General features: G+C 42.7%; 1 protein-coding gene across 1 annotated transcript; it reads right to left on the bottom strand.

Moving 5' to 3' along the window:
• Window positions 1-218: 218 nt before the first annotated feature.
• LOC308527858 (dnaJ homolog subfamily C member 25) lies at window positions 219-25555 on the bottom strand. The gene is made up of 4 exons (XM_081103280.1): window positions 25189-25555; window positions 6059-6211; window positions 4682-5152; window positions 219-2137 (listed from the first exon to the last, which is right to left on the bottom strand). Exons 1-4 carry the CDS (start codon window positions 25519-25521, stop codon window positions 2015-2017), a joined length of 1080 nt encoding a protein of 359 aa, XP_080959406.1. The 5' UTR covers window positions 25522-25555; the 3' UTR covers window positions 219-2014.

Genomic DNA, 25555 nt, shown 5'->3' with positions numbered 1-25555 from the left:
CTGCCCATGTTACATGAAAACAGCAATTATACCTTTTGTTTTCTAAAATGATTCATAAGAAACAGGAAAACACATCAACTATCATGTGTGAAACAATGTTCCATAGAAAATTATTTCACTTCCTTATGCCCATTTTTAGAACTCTCCTGATTCACCAGCAGGTTTGTAGAGAGAGATTTTCATGGGCTTTTTTTTTTCTTTTTAAAATTTTTAGAGACAGAAGTGGGGAGAGCGAGTGAGAGAAACATTGGTGTGCCCCAACCAGGAATCGCACCCACAACCTTGCAATGTACAGGATGATGCTCCAACCATTGTACCACACAGGCCAGCGCTTGAGAGGCATTTTGAGACTTTTGGAGGCAGTGGAATTTAGGGCTGCTTGATGTCCTTTTGAGCAACCATTCAAGCATGCCTGTTTATCTCATTAAAAGTGTCCCTTCAGTAAATGTCGGCCTTCTACTAGTGAGTAGCTGATTATTCTGATGTCTCTGGAAGTTTCTTTCCTGAGTTGTCATCTTAGCTGCTTCACCTTCTACCCAAGGCAAGAAGAGGCCAGCAGCTGCTTTTAAAACACACAACTCCAACCCTAAGGAGCATCGCTTTTTTCACTCTAGCACAGTACTACACCTCGAACAAGGTGAGGAATTCAAACACCTACTAAAAGAGTAAAGAAACACGGGGTTTTAAATCATCAGTAGACACCCTCCTGCCCTGGATTTTAACAAATGAGAATGAATGGTTCCTGTTCCCTCTGAAGGTAAAAAAACATTTACTGAGCACTCATACTTGCCAGCACTTTCCTCCTATCTTATTTAATTCTCATAATAATCTCTCTATCCTAATCTTTAAAAGTTATGTAACAAAAGCAGTATGTTAATCTTTGATTTAAAATGTCATACCAACAAACGTGACATATTGCAACCATTTTATTCATATGACGCCTGGGATAAATCCTTTAACAGCCACTGATTCGCCACCACGCATGTGCGTTGATACCTTGGTGAAAGTCATGCTTCAGCCAACCTGTGTGTGAATTACTTTCACTTCCACATGTATAAAAACATACCTCATTGTTTATACCTCATTGAAAGAACAGCACATAGTCACTTCTTTTTTTCTGGTTTAAATGTATGTAAATGCATTCATATACAATGGATTTTTTTTTTTTTTTTTTTTTTACCACTCAAGGACTTTATAATATACTAACAACTTTTCAGTACACTATTTCTGCTTCGTCGCTTTTTAAAAATTGAAGTGGGGGTAAAAAGCAATACTGTGGTACAAAGGGCCTTTGTACAAGGTCTCTTCTGGAAACATGTTTGAAAAAAGTCATAGTCCTATAATGACTGTAATCAAGCTCATCCTACAAGGACATGAACGCAGAGTCACTCTCCTGGAGAGTTATGACCTTCTTAGGGATACTATGACTGGGGAGGAAGAGTGGAAAGACATGCTAGAGGGCTCTCTTGGAGATATATTTTGAACATATTTCAATCCCAGAATGACTATAAAGAAGATGACGTTATAGTTGAAATCATTTTGTTGAAGTTTGTGTCTAGAAAGACACTCAGAATAATATAATGAAATGCTATTATAATGTTTTATGTTTTGTGAAAATATCAGAGGCCACGAAAGCAGAAAAATGTAGCACTATAACAGAGAATACGGAAACAAATTTGAAGAATAAGTACTTAACACGTAAACATTTTCAGTGGTATCTAATAAATTTTCATGTCAAATCTTTTAACCAAACATATAAAATTTTAAATGGCAACTTATAAGTCTTCATGTTAAATCTTTTAACAAAATCCACAAATAGATTATAAAAATTGAACAATCATAAATGTCTTATGTATAAAGTTTTAAGGTAAAGTTTAAATTTCTTCATTATTCTGTTGAATCAAATACTTAAGGAATTTTAGTTACTGCAGAGGAGTAGGGGAAACATTTCTAAAATAATTCAGTTATGAAAATATCACGATTAAGGTTTGGCATAGTAGCATTCCAGCAATCCTCAGTCATCCACAAATGTTAGCCGTCCAGGCCCTTCATTCCTCATCCATCTCCTGTATCTCTTCCATCGAGGGTTGTTGGCCAATTTTTGCTTTAGCTCTTCTTCTTGTTCTTGTTTGTAGACCTGTAAGTATAAAAAACACTACCTGACTTTATAATCCAAAGGGAAGCATTTGTCATAAGCTTTATGGCATATTTACATTTTTCAAATATAAGTTTAGATAAAAGTGTCCAATGAATGTATTGGTTTGTCTTCTGAAGACCATGCACTAAAAATACTAAGCAGTTAAGCACTTGAACATTCAGTGTTAAATACTAAAGAACAGCTTGTACAAGGACTAGCCCTCATTAAAATCATACACAACCTGAGTTTAAAGGACTTAAACATTCCCTCTCTGCAATTAATGTCCAATATTTAGAATCACACTTCATTTTTTAACGTATTTTTCTGTAAATTTAACTGGTGGCTTTCAGTATTTGTTGATCCTAACCAAGGAACAAAATGACCTGGTATATACATTTGTCTCCAAATTGAACTTACATCCAATCCACTTTTATCTTCAAAAATAAATATTGGTTTTTCAAAATATTGTACTAAAGTTACCAAAGAAGGTTAAATAAACCACATGGATTGAGAACAAAACATATGCATCTCTGTAACTTTCAGTGGATGTCAACTGACATTAAATGGACAAGTTTTCATAACCAGTTTCAGAGTTACATCAAATTTACAAAGAAATTATTCTACTTCCAAATTTAGGAAGTAATAACCAAATATATATAATCTCATATAATAACACTAGAGGCCTGGTGCAAGAAATTTGTGCACGGCGGGGGGGGGGGGGGTTGAGGGGGAGATGGGGTCCCCTCAGCCTGGATTGCGAGAGGGCACAGGCCAGGCCAAGGGACCCCACCAGTGCACCATGAGGGCAGGGGAGGGACGCGGGAGGTTGGCCAGCCAGGAAGGACCACGGGAGGGCTCCAGGTGTGTCCGGCCTGTCTCACTCAGTCCCTATCGGCTGGACCCCAGCAGCAGGCTAACCTACCAGTCAGAGCATCTGTCCCCTGGTGGTCAGTGCACATCATAACGAGCAGTTGAGCAGCCTTAGTATATCATTAGCATATTAAGCTTTGATTGGTTGAACAGCCGACTGGACGACCAGACACTTAGCATATTAGGCTTTTACTATATAGGATAATTAAGCCCAGAATAGTACTCTATGAAAGACAGTTTTGTGAATTAGACTGCTTAACCTAATTTAAAAAAAAAACTTTCAGATAATTTAGGAGCAAAATAGTATGTTACCTTCCATTTTTATGTCAGTGATAATCAGGCTGAATATAATTACTTGCCAAAACATTCTGGCAATTTTCAATAAGTTAAGTTACTTAAATATAATTCAGACTGAAGCTTTATTTTTAGTAAAATCTATTTAGAATATGACATATAAAAAGGAATGTCTCTGAAACTAAAAAAACAATTATAGTTCAGATTTTTTAGGAAGATTTCACTGTTTTTTATTCCTTTATTTAATATATTAACCAATTAACTTTACCCCAAACCTAACATATTATGGTGAGATTACTAGTTGCTTTAAGACTTTAGCTCGGCAGCTGATCACCTCGAAGTCACTGTTGTAGCTGACCTCTATAGAATATACAGTTATTAAAATGCCCACAGTTTCGAGGTACATAGTAAGTCAATTTAATTTAAAAATAAAAGTAACTTTTAATACATATGTTAGTTACTATGTAGAAGAGTCTGTGCTCATTTTGTTTGGAATGAAGCTATTTAAACAAAATTTCCATCTTTTATACCTTCTCTCTGTGTTTTGTTTTTTTTAATCTCTGTGGCTAAGTTTACATGACTGGAAGGAAATTTGGGGAAGACCAAATTTTAGCTAGTGCAGTTAACAGAGAGTTGTTGTGACACCCTTGCAAACATACATTATCACCCCATTCTAGTTAAACACAATGAATTAGGCCATCCTTAACATTTTCAGCAAAGTATTTAAAATTTATCTTTTAAAAAAACAAATTACAGATTAAAAATCCACTGTCCCACCCTAGCCGGTTTGGCTCAGTGGCTAGACCATTGGCCTGCAGACTGAAGGGTCCTGGGTTCAATTCTAGCCAAGGGCACTTGATCCTCAGTAGGGGTTGTGCATGAGGCAGCCCATCAATGATTCTCTCTCATCATTGATGTTTCTCTCTCTCTCTCCCTCTCCCATCCTTTCTGAAATCAATATATATTTTTTAAAAATCCACTGTCCCACTACCAAATATAGTCATACTTTCAATAAAAGACCTTTTTAAAAAAATACTCACCCAAGGACAAGTTCACTAATTTTTAGAGGGGAAGGAAAAGAGAGGGGAGAGAGAGAGACATCAATGTGAGAGAGAAACATCAATCAGCTGTCTCCTGTAAAAGCCCCAACTGTGGATCAAACCAGCAACTTAGGTCTATGCCCTGACATACCACCTTTCAGTGCATAGGACGATACTCTAACCAACTGAGCTACACTGGCCAGGGTCAAAGTAAGATGTGTATTCATTATTTAGCTCTTGGATTTCAGAAATTTGAGTGCACATCTGTGATCCTTATCACACACCTAATTTTACCTTGGTATGGAAGGTGACATAAAATCACAGAAGACTTGTTACTCACCTCATAATTCTCCTTTATCCAGAGCTCCCTTTTAAGAAAAGTTTCTTTTTGATGATCTTCTAGACTATCAAACTGAGACTTTGACATCTTCATAGATTTACGTATGAGATATAGTCTTTCTTCTTCCCCATACTCTTTGCCTTTGATATTGAAATTATAGACCCACCGGCAGTACCAGACTATATATGAGCACAGGTGAACAGGAGCTAAGAGAATTTGAAACAGGAGAAGATCACGTATCTGAGGTTTTTGATAGCCTCCCTTTATATCTACTTTACTCTTTATAATGTTCTTTATAATGTTCTCCTCCTCATCACGAATTTCCTCTTTGGATTTCTTGTTTCTGCCCTTCTCTTTGGCTTTTCTGAGCAAGCCCTGCTCTTTAGCAATCTCCATGGCTTGGATGCGGTACTTGGGCACTGTGGCCAGGTAGTTGATCGCCTTGTTGTAGCTATTCCACCAGCTGAAAAACTAGAATATTTAACAAATAAAAATGGGTGATTTTTATTACCAGAATTCATCTTGGTGAGCACCACCCCTCCCCAAAGCCCATTCTCATTAAAAACAGGGACCTCAATAACCTTACACTGCAAGTAAAAGATACAACTGAATAATGCCTCTATATACAAGGCTGGGTAAGTCAGGTAAGCCCTGAGCTGAGCCAAAAAGCCATTAAATCAGACAGGAGATACCCAAGATGAGAGGTTAGATAGATCAATGGAATCACACACCTGCGAACTCACATCTTTACTATCTGGTTCTTCCCTACATCACTATTAAGAAATCTCGCTCTAGTTCTCTCTCAAGAGTACAGTCTACTTACTGAAATAAGCGTTAAATGGCAAAACTAACTGGTAAGGAACTTGTTTTAAGAACTCAGCATATAGCCTGACCGGCATGGCTCAGTGGTTGAGGGGAAGGGAGGGAAACATCAACTGGCTGCCTCCTGCACATCCCCTACTGGGGATCAAGCCCGCAACCCGGAAATATGCCCTGACAGGGAATCGAACTGGCCACCTCTCAGTGCATGGGATGATGCCCAACCAACTGAGCCACGTGGGCCATGGCTCTAGTTCAGTTCTAATGACTAGTCCCAGGCAGTGTACACTCTACAGCAGTTCTCAACCTGTGGGTCGCAACCCCTTTGGAGGTCGAATGACCCTTTCACAGGGGTCGCCTAAATACATCCTGCATATCAGATATTTACATTACGATTCATAACAGTAGCAACATTACAGTTATGAAGTAGCAACGAAAATAATTTTATGGTTGGGGTCACCACAACATGAGGAACTGTATTAAAGGGTCGCGGCATTAGGAAGGTTGAGAACCACTGCTAGCACATACACAGAGACACACCTATCCACCAATACACACCTGAAACACGGAGATGGCACACACACTGACCAGAATCACAATTCTGACGTCCACTCTGGGGGCGAGGCGCCTGCGGTAGTAGTGATAGTAATGGCTGTAGTATTCCTCTGGGTGATCCAGCATGTAGTCGTAATCTTTTCGTGTTTCTTCATCCTGTAAAATAACAAGATGTCCAATTTCACAGACATTTCCTAAAATGGCCTCAGTTTATAATCTTTTAAGTCAAATCTAGAGTTTTTTAATTATGTAAGGTTAATCTGTGTAAAAGCACTGTCAAAATCAAAAAATTTCCATGGCTCAGTGGTTACCTATGAACCAGGAGGTCACGGTTCGATTCCCGGTTGGGGCACATCCCTGGGTTGCAGGCTTGATCCCCAGTAGGGGTCATGCAGGGGGCAGCCGATCAATAATTCTCTCTCATCATTGATGTTTCTCTCTCTCTCTCTCTCTCTCTCTCTCTCTCTCTCTCTCTCCCCCTTCCTCTCTGAAATCAATAATAAAAATATATTTATTAAAAATTTCCCATCCCTCTTCAAAGGCACATTAATGTGTTTCCAGAACTTTAATGTTAGCTATGAAGTATAATAAAAAATATCTCCCTAAATTCTTGAGTACTGTTAGTCCTCCTAGAAAAATAAAAACACTTTAACAACAATTAATGATGCCTTTTTAGCCAGTGTTGTGCTACTAAGGATGTCTTTGTGTTCTTATAACATAAGAGCATGTTGACACCTGCTCTCAATAACTGTTGATGGGAAAAAATGTTTGTTTCTATTGTAAATATTCACAATCATTTTCCAGCCTTAGGTAGAAGGCTTTCTATTGAAAGCAATGATTAAGAGAACAAAAAGCAGACGAAGCCAGTCTGTGCCTATAAAACTGAATTATGCTCATCTCAAAGAAACATCTATGCAGAATGGTGGTCCAAGTCTAGCTTTGTGACTTTGGGTGACATTTTCAGCCTCTTTTTTTTTTTTTTTAAATAGGGATAATACTGCTCTTACAGTGTTGTTTTGAATATCAAATAACACATTATATAAAATCATGTTACAAATACACAGTACTTTACTATTACAAACCTTGTCACGGTCCAGTTCATAAATAAGGTAACATATCAACATGTTTAAAATAATTGACACTCTGAAATGCTGCTCTGTTTACAAATGTTCACAAATAAAACATTTCTTAAAACCTTGCATAATTTTAATCAATTTTCAACAGGGATAAATGCCAATCTCTTATTGAGCTACATTGGTTGAAGAGCTACTAAACTAGGTTATGAATTGCTTTTACCACACAGGAAAAACCTATTTTGTCTTGTGTCTAAAAAAATGTTAAAAACTAAAAGCACAACAAATTCTTTATAAGTGAGTACACAGAAACCATTATGAAAACAAAGATCTTTTTCACCTAGAGGATTTCTTTTTTAGATGAATTACTCAACATCCATAAAGTTACAGATTCTTAGGCAAAGACATTTCAAAATCTACACCTGGCGCTCTGCTACCGAACAGAGGTCCTGGGGTCTGTTCAGGGTCTCCTGAGTCCGCCAAATGTAGTTTCATAGATTTCAAGTAAGTTTGAAGTTTGCTAATGACAAAAACCTTCACTGTAGCCATTGAAGTCATTGCATATTTTCTACTAAGATTTCTGAAGTTGAATGAGCATAATTTCAGTGGCAAATCTCTTTCATTACATTCAAAGTATTTTCAACTTCTGACTAGAATTTGAAATTAGATAAACTAAGTACCTAGTATGGTTAGATATAGCTATACTGTAAGTCCCCATGACACTACAGAGGACCAAGATGAGAACCGTGTGTGATATAAGAAGGGCTGTTATTATTTTCAAATTCACTCCTTATATGTTCATTTCTATAAAAAAAAAAAAAATTCTTGTGGCAATTGCCACTTCCCACTTTTTTTTTTTCTTTTTCTTTTTGCTTTTGGGGCTAATGTTATAGAAATGCTCTGCGTTTGGCCTGAAATCCGTGGCTTTTAACTCAGCTTCCCAATCTTGGCAGATGTCCTTTAAAAATGTATTTCTTCACACGTAATTCTTCTCCGACCAGATGAGAGGTAATTTTGAAATTGACTGCCACACTGAGATCAGATTCCTAAAGCCTCCAGCATCACTATCTACATGGGCCCTTCCCCAGCCTGGCTGTACTTCTGGTCTCCGTGTGGCTGAAACCCACTATGTGAATGTCATACATCCAATAGTTATCCTTTCTTCTTTGTTCTCTTGTCTTAGTGAAGGTCACATTCCACAGAAGGCAGCCTCCCTCAAGCCTGTCACCCACACCTTCCCGGAGGGTCACCATGTTACCACTGGTCCCTGGATTTGTGACATCATCAAGGCCTGAGCTTCTCTAACAGGGTGGTCACTCAATGCTCTCCAACCAGCAACTCCAAAGCCTAGACCTCGTGTCTGGTCTCGCCACTGCAACCTGTAGAGTCTACTCAGAGCCCACGAACAAGCCCTCACACCACCTCATTCCTGCAAAGACTTCATTCAGGGCCAAGTCTGACTTCTCTTAGATGGTTTTCTTTTCCCTGGAGTCACCATAAATTTATGACCCCCTTTTGGTCATGATTAGAGACAAGAAGGTTGGCCACCTCCTTGTTACAGCATTTAACCGGCCAGAATCTTGACTCAGTTTATAGCCTTCCCTCAGAACGAAGAAAGTGATTTTAGGCTGAGGCATAATGTACTTTAGCAGGTGTTCAAGGTTGGCACAAATTGGAGAGTTAGGCGCTCTCAACGGTCTAAGTCAAAATCCTACTCGTTAGTAACCCAAAGTTTAGAATCAACATAGTAAGCACACAAGGATACCAGGAATATTAGCAAAAAAGAAAAGACAGACTATAACACAGTTAGAGAGCTACAGGTACGTACTTATTTTAACACCATATATTTATATTTTTTTCTCCTATGTATTTTGGAACTAAGATACTCCCACATTTAAAAAAAAAAAATCTCCAGGGCTAATCAGGTAAGTTAAAATTTCCTTGGCAACCAATAAGGCCTCCATACCTGGCCCTATCTTACCAAGCAACACCTCATCACTCTCCCCTCTTCTGTCCACAGCAAACAGTCAGATAGTAATTCCTGGAATTTAGTGTGTTTTTCCAATCCAGCTTGCTCTCTCAGACCTGTCTTTGAACACAGAATTCGAACTCAAATGCCCATCCCTTTTTTCCAACCTCATGAGCTCCTATTAATCCTTTAGGACACAAATGTTACTGCTTCAGACAGAGTTAGACCACCTTATCACACACATCACCTATTTATTATAGCACTTATCACACTGTAATCACCAGTTTTTTTCTTTTCCTGGAGTAAGAAGATCGGTAGGGTGACTCAGTGATCTCTGTATATCCAAGACTTAGCACAATGCCTGGCACTCAGGAACTATCATTTTAAAAAGGAGTGACATTTTGTAACTCCTTATAACTCACTATACACATCTCCCAGCCACACAGGTCTCCATCTCACCAGGAAGGCTGGATGCGTGATTATGTAACAAAAAAACTTCAGTTGAGCAGACACGACTGCTTGATGTCATAGCTTATGAGAGTATGCTACTGTGGCTTAAATAGCTTAAACCTTAAAACAGTTGAATATCTTACCTTTCAACAAGTAGCACTTTTTCTTTCAGCAATTTTGTGGATCTTAAGGTCCCAGGGTCAGGAAGATTCCAACTTCTTTCCAAAACCAAAACCTTTATACTTGTTTCTTCCTCCTCTCTGTCCTGAGCCTTTGCAAGCTGGGCAACAAGCTCCTGGTTTCTAATCTCTACAGGAAAAAAGCTGCTGCTGGTGTCCACGCCACTCCCAATCCTCTTGGGCATATGCAGGAGGACTGGAACATAACCACCAATATCTAGATCAAAAGTGAACAAAAGGAAACCCACAAGCAAAGAAAGTACTGCATCCTTCCCTCTCTTAGGAAAAGATCAGTCCCCCCGCCCCAGAGGCAAAAATATATTATTTCTTGCCCTTGAGAGAAATAATTGTTTAATCTTAAGAAACATAAATTGCAATAATTTGATATTGCAGCCAGTTTTACATTAAAAACTTTCCATTACACAGATAGTAAAAACCATTTTAGGATAGTAAAGGCCAGGAATCAATAATGTATGAAAACATAGTAATATTTTGTTTGGCCTTAAAAATATGTATTAATTCTTTTTTCAACGAAATACACACAAATGATCTTTTTAAAAAAAAAAAATCTGTTACCCTAAATTTTTTTTTCCAGGCCATTACATCCTACTAAAGATGATGAAAATTAACAACTATCAGTTTCATTTTTCTTCTTGTTCCCTGCCCACTAGCCACTGTGTCTTCTCTTCTCAGTCTACATGTGATCTCAACAACTCCCATGATTCATAGCATCACATATATATAATCCACTCACACCTGTCCTTCCTGTGTCCACCTATTTTCAAGTATCTCCTGGACATTTCCTAAATGTAACAAAAATGTCCAAATTCAACATGCTCCAAACCTAAATCTATACCTCTGTGTTTCAATTAATAGCGTAGTACCATCATCAACTTGGTTAACTGAGCTTTTAAAAACTTTATTTTCAATTCAGCAAATTATTATGCAAGGCATTAAGCCTTGTGTTGAACTCAAAAGAGGGTAAACAAACCAGTAAGATAAGGCCCAGGGCTCAGGAACTCTCCCACCGAGAAGCCTCTAGTGAGCAAGAAAAGCACAATTTGATGTGCAAAGGAATCCAGGACTGACCCTGCCCGAGACCACTGGTAATGGGAGTCACAGAAGAGGCAGAATGAGTGCTGATTTTGAAAAGCAAAGAAAGTGTGGTAAACCTGTTCCAGGTACAGAGAACAGCAAGTGTTAGGTATAGAAGAATCAAAGAATATAGCAGATTTAGTGAAGCTGGAGCACTGGGGAAATTGAGAAAGAAGGGAGTAGCCAGTGTGCCAGGAAGGTAAGTGTGGGTAAGAACGGGAGAGGATCGGAGATGCCATGCTAAGGTGTTAGGCTGTTATTGACTGTGCTAGTCAAAAATAAAATGTTTTCAAGTATGAGACCAATGGCATTGAGAAGAAAGAAGTATGTATTTTTGAAAGATAACTGATAGTATTGTAAAGAATGGGATGAGGGGAAACAGGTTTTAGAGACTAAGAAGTAGAATGAATAGGACTTAGTGACTAAATTAATCACGTGGAGCATGACAGTGAAGTTTTTAATTACAGTTACTGCGTGGACCATGTTACTCTTAAGATAAAGAACAGAGGATGAAGACAGCAAATCTGGAGAAGATTCGAGGGGAAACTGTGGAAAATTTTGAAATGGGGAGGAAATTAATTATGGGACATCTTGCCAATTCTTGGAGTCTCCAGGGGTTATCTAGTCCTGAAGGAGGGGTACACCTTTGTCTTTGAAAAGTCTATTTTAACTTTGTAGAGACAGAACTAACTTGCAGAAAACTGGAAGTCATGCAAATACTTCTTGTTCACAGAAAGACAAACTGTGTCTGGTGTAATGCAACTGACCATTGCCTTGTCACAATGGCCAGTTTTATAGGCGGGTCAGCAGCCCTTGTCTACAGACTATAAATGTGTGGCATTTTTTTCACTTTTGAACCAATTTTAATATCTTACTCGTTCCCTCATTAATGAGTTAAATAAAATCTGGTGCATGTTCATTTTGTATTGGTCTGAGTCATAATTACATTGTATTTTTAAATTTCTGCTTTAACCAAGATTAACAAGACTGATTTCAGACATGTTTAATTTGGGGCACCTGTTCTACAGATGAGAGACATCTGAAAATATGACCTTAGAGAACACAGAGACTTTAGAGCTGTCAAGGATTTAGTTAAGTTTCATTAGGCAAAGCTTAGAAAAGAAAGTACCAAAAGGATAAAACTTGAAGGAAAAGCAATGTTTAAAGTGTAGGCAGAGGAAAAGAGGACTCTAAAGACCCAAGAGAAATGGCTAGACAGGTAGGAGAAGCATGAGAGTACTGCATCAAGGGAGCCAAGGGAGAATATCTTAACTGCACGGTCAAGAGCATCAAATGCCACACAAAGTTCCCAGGAAGAAGAACGCAGAGCCCTCAGATCTGAGGCTGAGCGCAATGTTCACCTAGGACCAGTTTCAGTACGTGTGCTGATGTACATGTCCGTCTCTGACAGCTTGAATGAAAGGAAGATGAGGAAAGACAGTCAACAGTGGAAAAAGAAGGAAGCTGTGACCACAGATTTTCAAGGAGAGACAGGATTCGCTGACCTATTCGAATTTCTGCATTTGCGAAGAGAGTCTTAAGTTCCCAAAGAGGAATGATGAGATTCCAGAAGAAGACGAAATAATCAGTTTGGTCACCAGTGCTTTCCAGCCTTCCCCAACCATCCTCAAAACTGTGCCCAGAATTTCCTTTCTGAATCAAACATCAGACTGGTGTGACTTCTCCACTTTGAAGCCTCTGGCAACTATTCAATACATGAACTTCAAATCCCTGAACACAGCTAAAGGGTTGTTCACCATATGATCCCAGACTGTGTTCCAGCCTCCGAAACATTCTCCCTACGATGCCCCAGACAGGCTTCTTACCGACAGGCAGTACACCCCCTAAAGTCTATGAGAAGATGCAAGAAGGTCTTTGTGCTGTGACTATCTCAGAATGCTCCGCTTACCCATGATAAATCTGCACAAGCTCAATTAAAATGTCAAGTGCTCAGTTTCTGGCTACAATTACATCATCTCTAGTTTTTGTGTTAATCTGCTTTGTTGTTGATAACACCATGTGTCAGATGGGCACAGCACTAGAATTAAATACATCTGGTGTGTAATCAACCTTGGCCATAAATAGGGTATGGAACAGCTGAAATTAAGGGATCGGTAAAAATAAACAACACTTACGGGTTCACAGCAGAAGTAGCAAATGTGGCACATGAGGTACCATACCCTCTGGGCCCGTGGGAGAAATCACTATCAAACTTATCATCTTTCCCACTGAATCCAGACAAGGCCTCAGAACATTCACAAGTGTTCCAGGGAGTCGTGACCAGACAGAGTTGGCGTGTGAAATAGAGACTGTCTGCTCTCCAGCTGTTCATCAGCATCACAACTGATACAGACATTTACATAATTTCTATTATTTTTATGAATACTAAATTATTAAGGATAACTGATTAAAATCTGGATTGATGCTGGGAAAGAAAAATAGTAATACTAATATGTGCAGTTCCTTCCCCCTCCCCACCTCCCCCCCCCAAAAAAAGAGTCCCTGGGAACCAAATAATAAAAGTGATCCTTGGTGGAGAAAACCCTCACTGCTGTAACACCGCACCAAACTACATCTCCTGGAGCAGGCCTCACACTCCGACTGCATGTTGCTGTTGATCGTTTTCCCTCTGCCGGCATGTCCGGCATGTCTGGCATGTCCCTTCGTCGTCAACCTTGGTGACTGTTCTAGATCCAGATCAAAGAGCACACCCTTCTCCACCCCCCTATTCCCTCAGCTGCTGCGATAGAATCTACACACATTTCTACTATGTAACTTAAATACCCAAACACTAAGTATCTGTCTCCTTGTTATAATAAAAGCTTGACCGCAGGAACTGTGCCCTTTTCGCTGTGACGGTCTCCTCCCCCAGCACCCGTCAGTATGGTTACAGAAAGGGGTAAGAAAATACACTCTGGGAGAACAATACACAGTGACATAAAAGGGCAGGGCGTTCAGAATCCCCCTTTTTGCCCAATTCTCCCTAAGTGCTAAAGCCCTGCCGCAGCCATCAGACTGGTGGAAAGGAGCTAAAGGGCTCCGTGACTCGCTGCCAAGAGGAGCTCGGGCAGCAGAGGGCTCCCCACACGCCCCTAACTGACCGCAGGGCCTTCCTGCGACACTTCCAAGACCTTTCCCATGTTCTTCTCGTGTGGTCTCGCAAAATGCAGTCACATTCTGCTATTTTCGCTTTTTCTACCAATCATAGTTTTTTTTAAGTGCATCCTTCCCACCGATTCCTTTATCTGCTTATTTTTATGCCATCCTTCTTATTTTATACAATTCTTATTTATATTCAAAAATGGATTAATGTTCTGACGTAAAAACCTTCAGAACACAATTTCTCCTGAAAAAAATAGAAGTGCAACTTTTCTCTCATGCAGGGATTTCTCATTCATACCCAACCAATCAACTTTATCTGTACCACTCTTTAAAACAACAACTAATTTGGGGTAAAATGCCAAAGCAGACTTCACATATTAATGTCAAAAAACTCCAGAAATCCACTTTTATCTGAATCTCCAGCTACGAGTTTTTACTTAACCGACTTTCATTACCTGATATGCCAGACACTGTGCTAGGTGCCGCGGATACACACACAGACAAGCTGAGGAGCGTGGCTGAGTGGCGAGGGGTGAAGGGCTTCAGTATTTACAGTGCAGTGTGATAAGTGCTATATCCACACAAAAAGACCCAGTGTTGACAAAGTGCGTGACAGTCCGTTTACTGGACTTCCCAAGTCCTTGATCCCCTGAATCCCCAGTAGTCAAATACACTAAATACCATGTCATTGTCTTCAGTCATTATGAAGCAAATATAAAGCAGTGGGTGAGATCCTAACGGTTTGAAATCCTGCTAAAATCTGGAATTTTAAGTTATCTTTTTTAATTAAATTTATTGGAGTGACAATGGTTAATAAGGTTATGTAGGTTTCAAGTCAGACAAAGTTCAGAACCATATGCTTTCACTCATTCGTAGGATATAAAGCTGAGATTTTAAGTTATTTGAGAACATGAACTAGGACGACTTGCTGAAAGCACTGAGCAGTGCCTTTGCCTCCCACCATTACCCGTCCTTCTCTTGGTGTTTTCCCAGTCTCTATGCACAGATGGAATCTTGGTTGCTAAAGTAACAATGATAGAATCTTTGTTGCTAAAATAACAATGACTAAGAACCACTCTCCCTTTCCACTGAAGACTACACTGTTGCCCTAGCTGGTTTGGCTCAGTGGCTAGAGCACTGGACTGTGGACTGGAAGGTCCCGGGTTTGATTCCGGTCAAGGGCATATGCTCGGATTGTGGGCTCAATCCGAGCAGGAGGCGTGCAGGAGGCAGACAATCAATGATACTCTCTCATCATTGATGTTTCTGTCTCTCTCCCTGCCTCTCTGAAATCAATAAAAATATATTTTTTTAAAAAAAGAGACTGCACACTGTGTCCCCTGCTGGAGCTGAAACTCTGAAAAGTGGAGCCAAGCAGAGCTGTCTAGCGGAGAAGTGGCTGGGCCCGGGGCCACCTACCAGCCATGCTGTCACAATTGAGCTGCTTATACTACAACTTTCCTTCTTCATCACCCCAATTTGGAGGATCTCGTTGGTGTTGAACTGACACCAGCGACCTGCAGTTGACGCGATGTCCTGTCTCCGTTCAGAAACCACGAGCCCCTTATGCCTGAGGTAGCTTTCCTGCGGTGCCTGGGGGCCTCGGGTAGGTCCTCTCAGATCCGAGATCTCCCACTCTTGCGGATGAGGTCTCAGAGACTATTCGATTTAGGTGGGGGACCCTGGTTCGCCCGTTTGGACCTAGAGGGCCCCTCTACACCATTCGGGTTTGGTGACTGGGAGGGGTATCCCTCCGTCTTGTTGGGCACCAAGGAGAGTATTCTCCGGGGAAGGCTTTGCTTCTTGGAGGCTGGTACCCAGGGAGGCTACCCTCCAGGTTAGGACTAGGCCTCATCCATCCATAAGTTCTGGGAGGGCGCTCACATTGACAGGTACTCAGGGGGGCACCTCCCAAAAGGAGTGCAGAATGGGTAACCCAAGCTCTAAGCTTCACATGCCAATCAGCCACCGCTTGGGGTTCCGGCTGATTACATGGACCAAAATTATGGCCCAGAGAACTGCAAGTGGCTAGGCCGCTGGACAAAGATCACAAAGATGATCGGAAGCTCTGTTGGCAAGACGGGCTCTTCTGCAACGCCAAGGCTTGTTTATTTGTGTGCTCAATAGAACAGGGAAAGGACTGTCCCTCCCAGAAACCATGGGATGCTTTTTTTGGAAACTGGTACCTTGAGAACTCTAAATAAAGTCAAGAGGCTACTATCACCTCCCTTAAGAAAACAATATTCTAAATTGGGTAATCGCCTTGATAAATTAAAAAAGAAACCAGTGCTGGCAAAACAGGAAAACTTTTCCTCTGACCCTTGTGCTTGTGACATGAAAGCCAGGTTTACTAATAAAACCTCAGGTGATCCCTCACTTTCCAGCTCCTCCCCCCTACCTACCAGCTGCCTACCCTTCACCTAGTCCCCCTCCCACCTTTGACTCCAGGTGGGCAGCAGACATCTGATGCCTAGACTGTACCCGGGGAGCCATTTTTTCAATCTCCCCGCCCCCCCCCCCCCCGAAAATCTGCACTTTTTAAGATTCAGGACTTTGGAGGCCATTCTCTTTACTTTTGGAGCTTTTCGACTTTATTGTGGACACCTGCTTTTATTCCTCTTGTTTGTGTTTGTTGATAAGCCCACCTTAAGGAGAAATTTTAAAGGAGAGAATCTCAACGCTCTCAGAGACAATGCAATGCATTCTTCGATTTAAACAACAACAAACAGTTTTAAAGGAATTCTTACTGCACGCAAAAACTTTGGCCACATAAGCAAAACCTCAACTCGGTCCATCTGCCCAGAAACATATTTGAATCCATAATTTTTCTTTTGGGTTTTGTACTGTGCTGTGTGTTTATGTATGTCTGTTATAGATATGGTATACTTCTATCGCTAGATGGGACTGCCAAATTCTAATTTAGATTGCAAAAGGGCCTTATTTAATAGGCATAAAATAAATGAGAACTCATAGAAATTGGAGAAATAACAGAAACTAATGCAACTGCTTTCAAAGTGCACATGATCAAAGATTAATCTTTAGTAAATAAAACTAAGGATAGTGGTTTAATTAAGGAGATGTAGTTGTCTGCTCTTTAGCCTTGTAACTGACAGGCCAGATGGGAAACCCGGGAAATAAATTTGGAGCCTTAATGTGCCATTTTACAAGGCGAGAAGGGCACAAGATGCCTCAGATGAAGAGCCATTTGTGACAAAGCCCATTAGGATGTTATGGTGACTGGAAAGGATTCATATAGAGAGTAAGATGTGCGCTTGGTAAAAGAAGGTAAGAGGAATGGAAATACATTTTTATTGATGAAAATAAAAGTAATTGTGTCCTAAAGTAAATGATTGTTCTAAAATTTTAAAAAAGATAGAACAAAAGATAGAAGTTTATAAAAGTTGCAGAAAGTTTGTGTGTGTTGCAGAAGGTTCGTAGAAAAGGAATCTTGAAAAAGAAAATCTTATGTGTGGCCAAACTAAGGTTGGAATGGATTTATTTAAGTTACTGGTAACAGAGAGAGAAACCCAAATACCAGTTCTGTGTCAGAGTACTTTTCATCTGCCTTGGCTTAAAGCCTTTCCCTTGGTATTGCTTAAGGTCAATTCCTTTTGGTATATATTGATTGTCCCCTTTTAAAATTGTTACTGGAAGGCTTATCCTATGAAGCTAGATCAGGAGTGTGGGAACCTGCCTTATTTTAACTTACTGCAAAGAACTTACAAAGGTCCTTGAAATTAATGCAAGCTCAGAGAGCAATCTTTCCATAGGGAGATGACACCGAACATCCTGGTGTAAACATGGAACATGGTCCATCAAAAAGACATCTCCACACGGACGCCCTCCAGTGGACCATACCAGGTAATGTTAACTAATGCCTGAGGCGCGGGTTAAAAGGATACATGAATCATTTTCAAAGGACACCAAACCTGAACCTCATTCACCTGACTGAACACCCCAGACTCTAGAGACCTCAAATTAAAGTTATCCAGAGCTTGGCTTTTGCCTTGGCAGTTTTACAATAAATGTCTCATCTTTCGGTCTGTATATACCTTGCTGGAAGAGATCATTATGCCAAGAAAATGTTCTATTCCATTGGTATTATTTCTTAAGTAACTATTAATACTATTTTTTTTATAAATGGATTTAATGAACTCATAGACTGGCAGCTTTCTTTGAAATTCTCTTCTCTCATTTCTGAACTTATTTTAATCTCGACCTGTAACTTGTGAATATCTGTCTAGAATTGATTAAATGATTCCAGTTGGGTCCCAATCAGCTCAACAAGAGACTGTCATGAGTACCACTGACGTAAGGTAAAAGTTAACAAACTAAAGTGTCGTAGAGGGAAAACCACACAGGCAAATCCCTCTAAAGATTCCCTTTACACAAAGCTGAGATTTTAGAAGAGAAATGTTCAAGGAAAATAATTACTCAAATAATAACTTATACATGAGAGTAGGGAGCTTTCTTAAAAATAATGTGCCAGAGACTCCCCTTAAGTGTCCTTCATAATAAGGTAGAATTTGACCAAACATATTACCTCACAATTTGTACCTTTACTGCAATTCTTTCATCCAGAGATTTCAAAGTGTTTTTACAAATGTAAATTAACAAGTCTCATCATCACTTCTCTCCACAGAGATGGTTCACTTAAGTAACAGAAATTTACCTAAATGGCCTACTCAAGGTCACCTGAGAAGTCCTCTTTCATCTGCTGATGGATATTCAAAGTGTAAAAATGCCTTGCAGCCTCCTTGCAGATCCAAATTCATAGCATCCTTCGGCAAGTGCCACTGGAAGGACGAATCTTCTTCTTTACTCTTTACAGCAAGGCTCCTACCTGTTGGCTTTCCCTCCGCTTCACCAAGCGCCCACATATCGGGAAATGCAGACTTCAGCCCCCCTCTTTCCTATCTTATCTGCACAAAAAGCAGAGTGAGGACAGTACATGACTTTTTCTGAGATGTTTTTAAGAATCACTTTGATTAAATAGTTGGCCATATCTTCTTTTGTTCCCCCAAACTCTTCTATTAATCCAGTCAACAAACATTTATGAAACACGTATTTTGTTGCTACTCACTGTGCTAGATACAGGGGACACTAGTCATGCCCCTCCTTCATGGGCAGGACAGACAGTAAACAAGAACCAGCCCCACTGTGGTCGGTGCTATGAAGATGGCAAACGTGATGAGCTGGGGGAGGAACACAGGAATGGATGGAGCAGGGAAGCCCTCTTGTTGATGTATGGAGCCTGGGGGTAGTTCTGTACGGGACTCTAATAGTTGTGGGGGAGGACTTTTTGGAACTGAAGCAGCAGGTATAGAGTGAGCACTTCCATGTACCACACTTGTGTCTATAGAATGTCAAAACATTTTTTAAAAATAATGACCCTCAACCCCAGCAAAAGAAGAACCCTGGAATATATATTGAAGGACCCATGGGTCAATATGGGCCAGGAGGAGGAACTCTGGCCTAACAGCGAGCCACCCTGGGGCCACATGGACCCCCAAGTAACAGAGATAATGAAGAATCTGGGATTTGAGTGGGACAAGATCCAGGAATCAGAAACAGAAAGTACAACACGTACCTGATCTTAATAAGTTCCACGGAATACAAGGTGAAGGGCCACACTATCAGGGTAAGACCTGGTGCTCCCTTCACCCAACAGTTGCAGTCCTTCCCCAGCCTGAGAGGTTCTTCCATCAGAGAGAAGACCAAAGAGCCTGTCATTCAGCCCAGCCCTCCAGCGTGGCCTAGGGGATCCCCTTCCACCCACAGCAGCAACAACAAAAACTCCTTCCATGCTGAGCAGCCTGATGGTGGACCCCAGTTCTTCCTCTGGCCAGTCAGGGCCAGCAGGGGTGGCTAGGAGGGTCTTCAGTTTCCTATTAAGACTCATGTACTGCAAGCCATCCATTAACAAGCAGCATGTCTAAAGGATGAGTCAAGCCAATATAATTTTTTAAATTGTGGATGGCCAAGGCAGGGCCATAGTCAAAGACTCTGAGGGAAGTCAAGCTACACTCCCTGCATTTTAAATGCTGAACTTCAAGATGCTGAGCTTCAGGGAGGTCAGCCAGAGGCTGGATGCAAACAGCCGCGGGTCAGAGAGGTGCTAGAAATAAATACATGCTGTGTGTGCAGAAACCTGTGAGTGAGAGGGTTCGTATCAGGAAGGTATCTGGTACCTACACGGCCTTCAGAAGCATTTTATCCAAAATTCTTGCTCTGCTTTGAGGATGGTCTGGAGCCCTCTGGGGGTCAAAAGGAGAGGCTGTCCTCACTGTGGGTCCACCCCTTGGCCTCCACTTGAATGAGATTTCAGAGAATGGACTGTTTTTTCCTGGGGCCCTTCTCCCTGGCCCTGCTATTGTTTTCTCCCATTTATGGGTGATTTTATTAAAGTATTTGGTTCTGCCAAATCTTGTAATAAACTTGATGCTTCAGGAAAAAAACAATAACAATGACTAATTGTGATACTATCTCCTTGTCTTACCAAATGTATTTAAATAACATTAGTGTATTTATTTTTTAACAACCACCGTCTAAAAAAAAAAAAATCTCAAAGAGGCATTTATTTGATCCAGACAACCTTAGCATCATAAATCCACTAAATCTTACACACATATATTCCCATCTGGTGAAGTATTACGCACATTCAGAGATCCTTGATTTAGAAGTTTTGATGGAACATCACTTTAGGTTATGAATATATAATATAGCTTCTTATATCATATATGTTAAAAATACTAAGAGACTCTAAAAGTCTAACCACTATGCTGTATACCTGAAACTAATACAGAATAATCCTATCTAATAATAGACAAACATGGTAATTAACCATACCTCCGACACACTTCCCATTGGCTAATAAGGGTGATATGCAAATTAACTTCCAACCAAGATGGCAGCTGGCAGCCAGGAAGCTGAAGGGAATAGGATGCTTGCTTGCTCCAGTGATGGAGGAAGCCAAGGTTCCCCGCCTGCTGCTGCCAGCCTCTGAGCTGCACTCTAAGAAACAATGTTGCAATTATAGAAGCTAAACAAACCCCAGAAACCTGCTTTCAGCCAGCCAGGCCTCAGAGCTGGAGCTGCAACAGTGTTTCAATTATAGAAGCCAAACAAACCCAGATACCTGCTTTCAGCAGCTGAGGTCTCAGAGCTGGAGCCGAGCCTCAGAGCTAACCCGGCTCTCAGTTCCAGTGACAGCCATAGAAGGTAAATAAATCCCAGAATAAAAAAAAAAAGAAAGAAAAAAAGGAGAGGTTGGGAGCTTCAGTCACCCGCCAGCCTGAAAACGGCCCTCAGCCCATCACCCAGACTGGCCAGGCACCCCAGTGGGGACCCCCACCCTGAAGGAGGTGTGACCAGCTGCAAACAGCCATCATCCCCTCATCCAGGCTGGCCAGGCACCCAAGCGGGACCCCCACCCTGAAGGGGGTGTGCCCAGCTGCAAACAGCCATCAGCCCCTCATCCAGGCTGGCCAGGCACCCAGTGGGGACCCCCACCCTGAAGGGGGTGTGACCAGCTGCAAACAGCCATCATCCCCTCATCCAGGCTGGCCAGGCACCCAAGTGGGACCCCCACCCTGATCCGGGACACCCTTCAGCGCAAACCAGCCAGCCCCCGCCCTTGCACCAAGCCTCTATCCTATATAGTAAAAGGGTAATATGCAAACTGACCCTAACAACAGGACTGGGAATGACTGGTCAATATGACACACACTGACCACCAGGGGGCAGACGCTCAATGCAGGAGCTGCCCTCTGGTGGTCAGTGAACTCCCACATGGGAGGAACTCTGCTCAGCCACAAGCCAAGCTGATGGCTGTCAGTACAGCGGTGGTGGTGGGAGCCTCTCCTGCCTCCTCAGCAGTGCTAAGGATGTCCGACTGCAGTTTAGGCCTGCTCCCCGCTGGCAAGTGGACATCCCCCGAGGGCTGCTGGGCTGCCAGAGGGATGTCTGATTGCCATCTTAGGCCAAATCCCCCGGGGAGCGGGCCTAAGCCAGCAGGTGGTCATCCCCTGAGGGGTCCCGGACTGTGAGAAGGCACAGGCCGGGCTGAGGGGGCCCCCCTTCCCCCCCCCCTCAGTGCACCAATTTTTGTGCACCAGGCCTCTAGTATTGAATATAAACTGTAATTGAAAAATAAAAAAATAAAAATAATAAAAGAAACTCGAACACACCAATAATAAGAGAAATTAAGGCTATGAAAAAAATTTAGGGGGAGAAAAAAGGCTCACAGCTCCAAGAAATTTACAACTAAATTATTTCAGATTTCAGAGAGAAACAACTTCTGTTAGCTACACTGTTCGAGATGAAATTTACCTGTGCATTCTACAAAGCAAATATAAAATCAACCTTTTCCTCCAAACATGCGAGCAACTACTGAACACGGTGGTGAAGGGCACAGTCTTCCCAACCCCCTCCCTCCTTTTTGGCTGGCTCCGTAGATAAGTACACCTCTCACAGGGTTGTACTGTTGTTCTTCATGGAGAAAGAGAGAGAGTATAACAAAAATAGCAAACAAATGAAATGTGGCCCAAGTCTGCAGTGCCTGCTCCAGATGAGATGTGGAATTCTTGATGGGCTTCTCCATTTCGTCTTCCTTCCAGAGCCACTGGAATTCACGCACTTCTCCCACTCTTCTTTCCATCTGACCTCCTCTTAGTAACAGAGGCCATATGGACCCCTTATCCTTCACAAGCTTTCCAGTCCGCAGACATAATCCATGCAAAAACAGTTACACTCCCTTTGCCTCTAGAGCTAACTTGGAAGGCGGGGGCCATCTAAACTGGCCCCGGTTCATCGGATCTCTGCATTACCCAGAAATGTTACTCCCTGGCAACATTCTCACAGCTTTCCAGGATGACAGAAATAAAATCAGACCACCCTGTGTGTTTTTAATAACTTCTTCGACACAAAGCAAGTCAAAGTCTTTTCCTTATTCCAGGAGAAGGCGTCTGCAACAAGTTTTTGTAAGTTTCCTGAGCCGTTCCAATGAAAATGGAATCCATGTCTATTTCTATAAATTTAAAAGGGACTCTTCACAGAGCTTGGCTAAGTCTGATTTTCAAGGATCCAACTATCCTTAGACATCCCTTTACTCTCCAGATAATTCCTATTCTCTTGCAGTAATACCATAGGACGCTCCCGCACTCCCTCCTCCATCGGTGCAACTGCAATTTCGTTTTCCTGTTTGGAGGCTTAGTAGCTACCACAAACCACTGGTGGGAATCAAGAATAAGAGTGTTACTTTCTCCAGACATACTCGTTTTTAACTGCCCAAAAGTTCCTTGTTCGCAAGTGGACAAGCCATTTTAATGCACTTTTTATAAGCTGACGAACCGATGCTAAACTTTAGGGGCAGAAACCTTTAGAGACAACTATTACTGATCCGCCAGATCAGCCTCTAAATCTGTCTCTTCGTAAAGTGTCGGGAGTATTTACATCTTGAGGTTCCTCCCGGCAAGAATGTCTCTACTGTCTCTCTTCCTTGGCACATGTTTCACTAACATGTTTACCATCCTCAGGCCAAACATACCCATCTCCAACCAGAGCAGAAGGAGCAGTTGCTAGTGTTTCTGCTGCCCTCTCTTCTGGAAGTTCTCCATCTGCCAGTGCCTCCTGATACGCCCCCAGGGCCTGGGAGGGCCAGCAGCAGGCTTCCTGAAGGCTGGTTTGGACCACTCGCTTTCCTCACGGAAGAAAAACTCAGACTGGGGCTTCAGAGGCTGGCTGCCCCGGACGGAGAAGTGCCTTCCCATTTTCTGAAGTCTTCCCTCAATCACTCTTGATCCTAAATGACAGGCAGTTAAACCCTCCCGCCTCAGTACTCTCCCAGCACACTCCCCCCCCCCCCCATTCCTCAGTTACCTGCCAATAAAAATTATAGCCCCAACGACGCAGCGAAAATGAGGTGAACTAGGCATGCTCATTTTATTTTATTTATTTTTAAACACATTTTTATTGATTTCAGAGGGAGGGAGGGAGGGAGGAAGGGACGGACAGAAACACCAATGATAAGAGAGAATCATTGATTGGCTGCCTCCTGCATGCCCCCTACTGGGGATTAAGCCTAAACCCCTGGCATGTGCCCTGACCAGGAATTGAACTGTGACCTCCTGGTTCATGAGGGGGGGGGGGGGGGATATGTTCAACCACTGAGCTAAACCGGCAGGGGGCTAGGCATGCTCATTTTATGACTCCATACTATCCAAACTGCTCTGGGACGCATGAATGCAGAGCCTTTAACTCCGTGACTCAGTATTTTCAGCTCTGGAAAGCTAATCTGGAAAAGTATTCCATGGTTAAATTATTGTATACCCACTCAAAGTAGTCAGTAAGAGCAGACTACATAGCAACATGAAAAACTGGCCTCAAAAATAAAAAGAAACACCATACAACAGCAACTGCAGTTACATTAGCACGATAGGGCCTCTGAGACAGAAACACTTCCATCAAATAGGATTTATATTCTGTGATTTCTTATATGGTTTGATTTTTGCAGCGGAAGAAAACAGGCTCAGGCTCCTTCTCCCGCTCCCCAGGGGACTCCGTGAAACCTTGTCCAATACGCACATACAGAATATTTCATATCGGACACTCTCAGAGTCTTGAATCCCAAGTCATTAAGCACCTATTTCCAGGCCCCATGTAGGGGGTTTCTCACACTTATTTAGCCTCATAAAAGCCCTGCGGGGAGGTATCCTGGCCTTAATTTTAATATGAAGCAGCAGCTACTCAGCATATTAAGTCACTACCCAAGGTCACACTGGGCTTCAGAGACCAGAGGAAAACATCTGGTCTTCGGGCTGGCTGTTCATGGCTCTTTGCAGGTGTCCTCTCGACCCTTAAACCCAAACTGAGTGTCACCACGAGGACCATCCCCACACGGGCGCTATCACACCGTCACCCAAGGTGGACGGCCCCTCCTGCGTTTCCGTCACAGGTCCCGGTGCCGAGACTCACTCTGCCTCCCGAGTGGGAGCCGCACGTTAGTAAATCGCTTTCACCAAGTCGTTAGATGCCCAACGTATGTTACCCCTGGCATGACGGGGGCTGTCACGGAAAGGAGCGGGCTGGCTGGGCCCCTGAGGCCAGCGGGGTTTCCTGGCTTTGTCCACGGGCCGTGGGGCTCTTCTCCCCCAGGGCCACGTGGGGAAGGCGCGAGCATCCGACCGGTCGTAGAGGCGTCCGGCCAGGGCGCCGCGCGTCTCCCCCCGGGGGTCCCCGCAGCCCGCGCGTGACCCAAGGCCTCACCTTGAGCGTTTCGTAGGCGGTCGCCACCAGCAGGAAGGCCTCCTCCGCGCTCTGCGGCGTGCGCCCGGGGCCCGGGTCGCCGGGCTCGGGCCGGTAGCGATCGGGGTGGTAGCGCCGCGCCAGCTGGCGGTAGGCCCGCGCGATCTCCGCCTTGCTGGCGGCGCGGCTCACGCCCAGCACCTCGTAGCAGTCCCACGTGCCGCAGTACAGCCCCTCCACCAGGGCGCCCGCCGGCCGCGCCAGCAGCAGCGCCAGCAGCAGGGGCGGCAGCAGCAGCACCCGGCGCCCGCCCGCGTCCCCGGCTCCCCGGCGTGCAGTGAGCGGCGCCGCCATGCCGGCCTCGGCCGCCGCTCCGCCGCCCCAGCCG

This window comes from Myotis nattereri (genome assembly GCF_964212035.1).
Source record: "Myotis nattereri genome assembly, chromosome: 12".
In the NCBI taxonomy this organism is placed as follows: domain Eukaryota; kingdom Metazoa; phylum Chordata; class Mammalia; order Chiroptera; family Vespertilionidae; genus Myotis; species Myotis nattereri.
The sequence above is the reverse complement of the archived record's forward strand: the minus strand, read 5'-3'. Positions and strand labels throughout refer to the sequence as shown.

Coding starts and splice junctions, on each gene's coding strand:
- LOC308527858 (XM_081103280.1), bottom strand. CDS start 25,521: ATGGCGGCGCCGCTCACTGCACGCCGGGGAGCCGGGGACGCGGGCGGG. Junction 5,153..6,058: donor GTGCCATCTCCGTGTTTCAG/GTGTGTATTGGT, acceptor TAAATATTCTAG/TTTTTCAGCTGGTGGAATAG. Junction 2,138..4,681: donor GGATAAAGGAGAATTATGAG/GTGAGTAACAAG, acceptor TTATACTTACAG/GTCTACAAACAAGAACAAGA.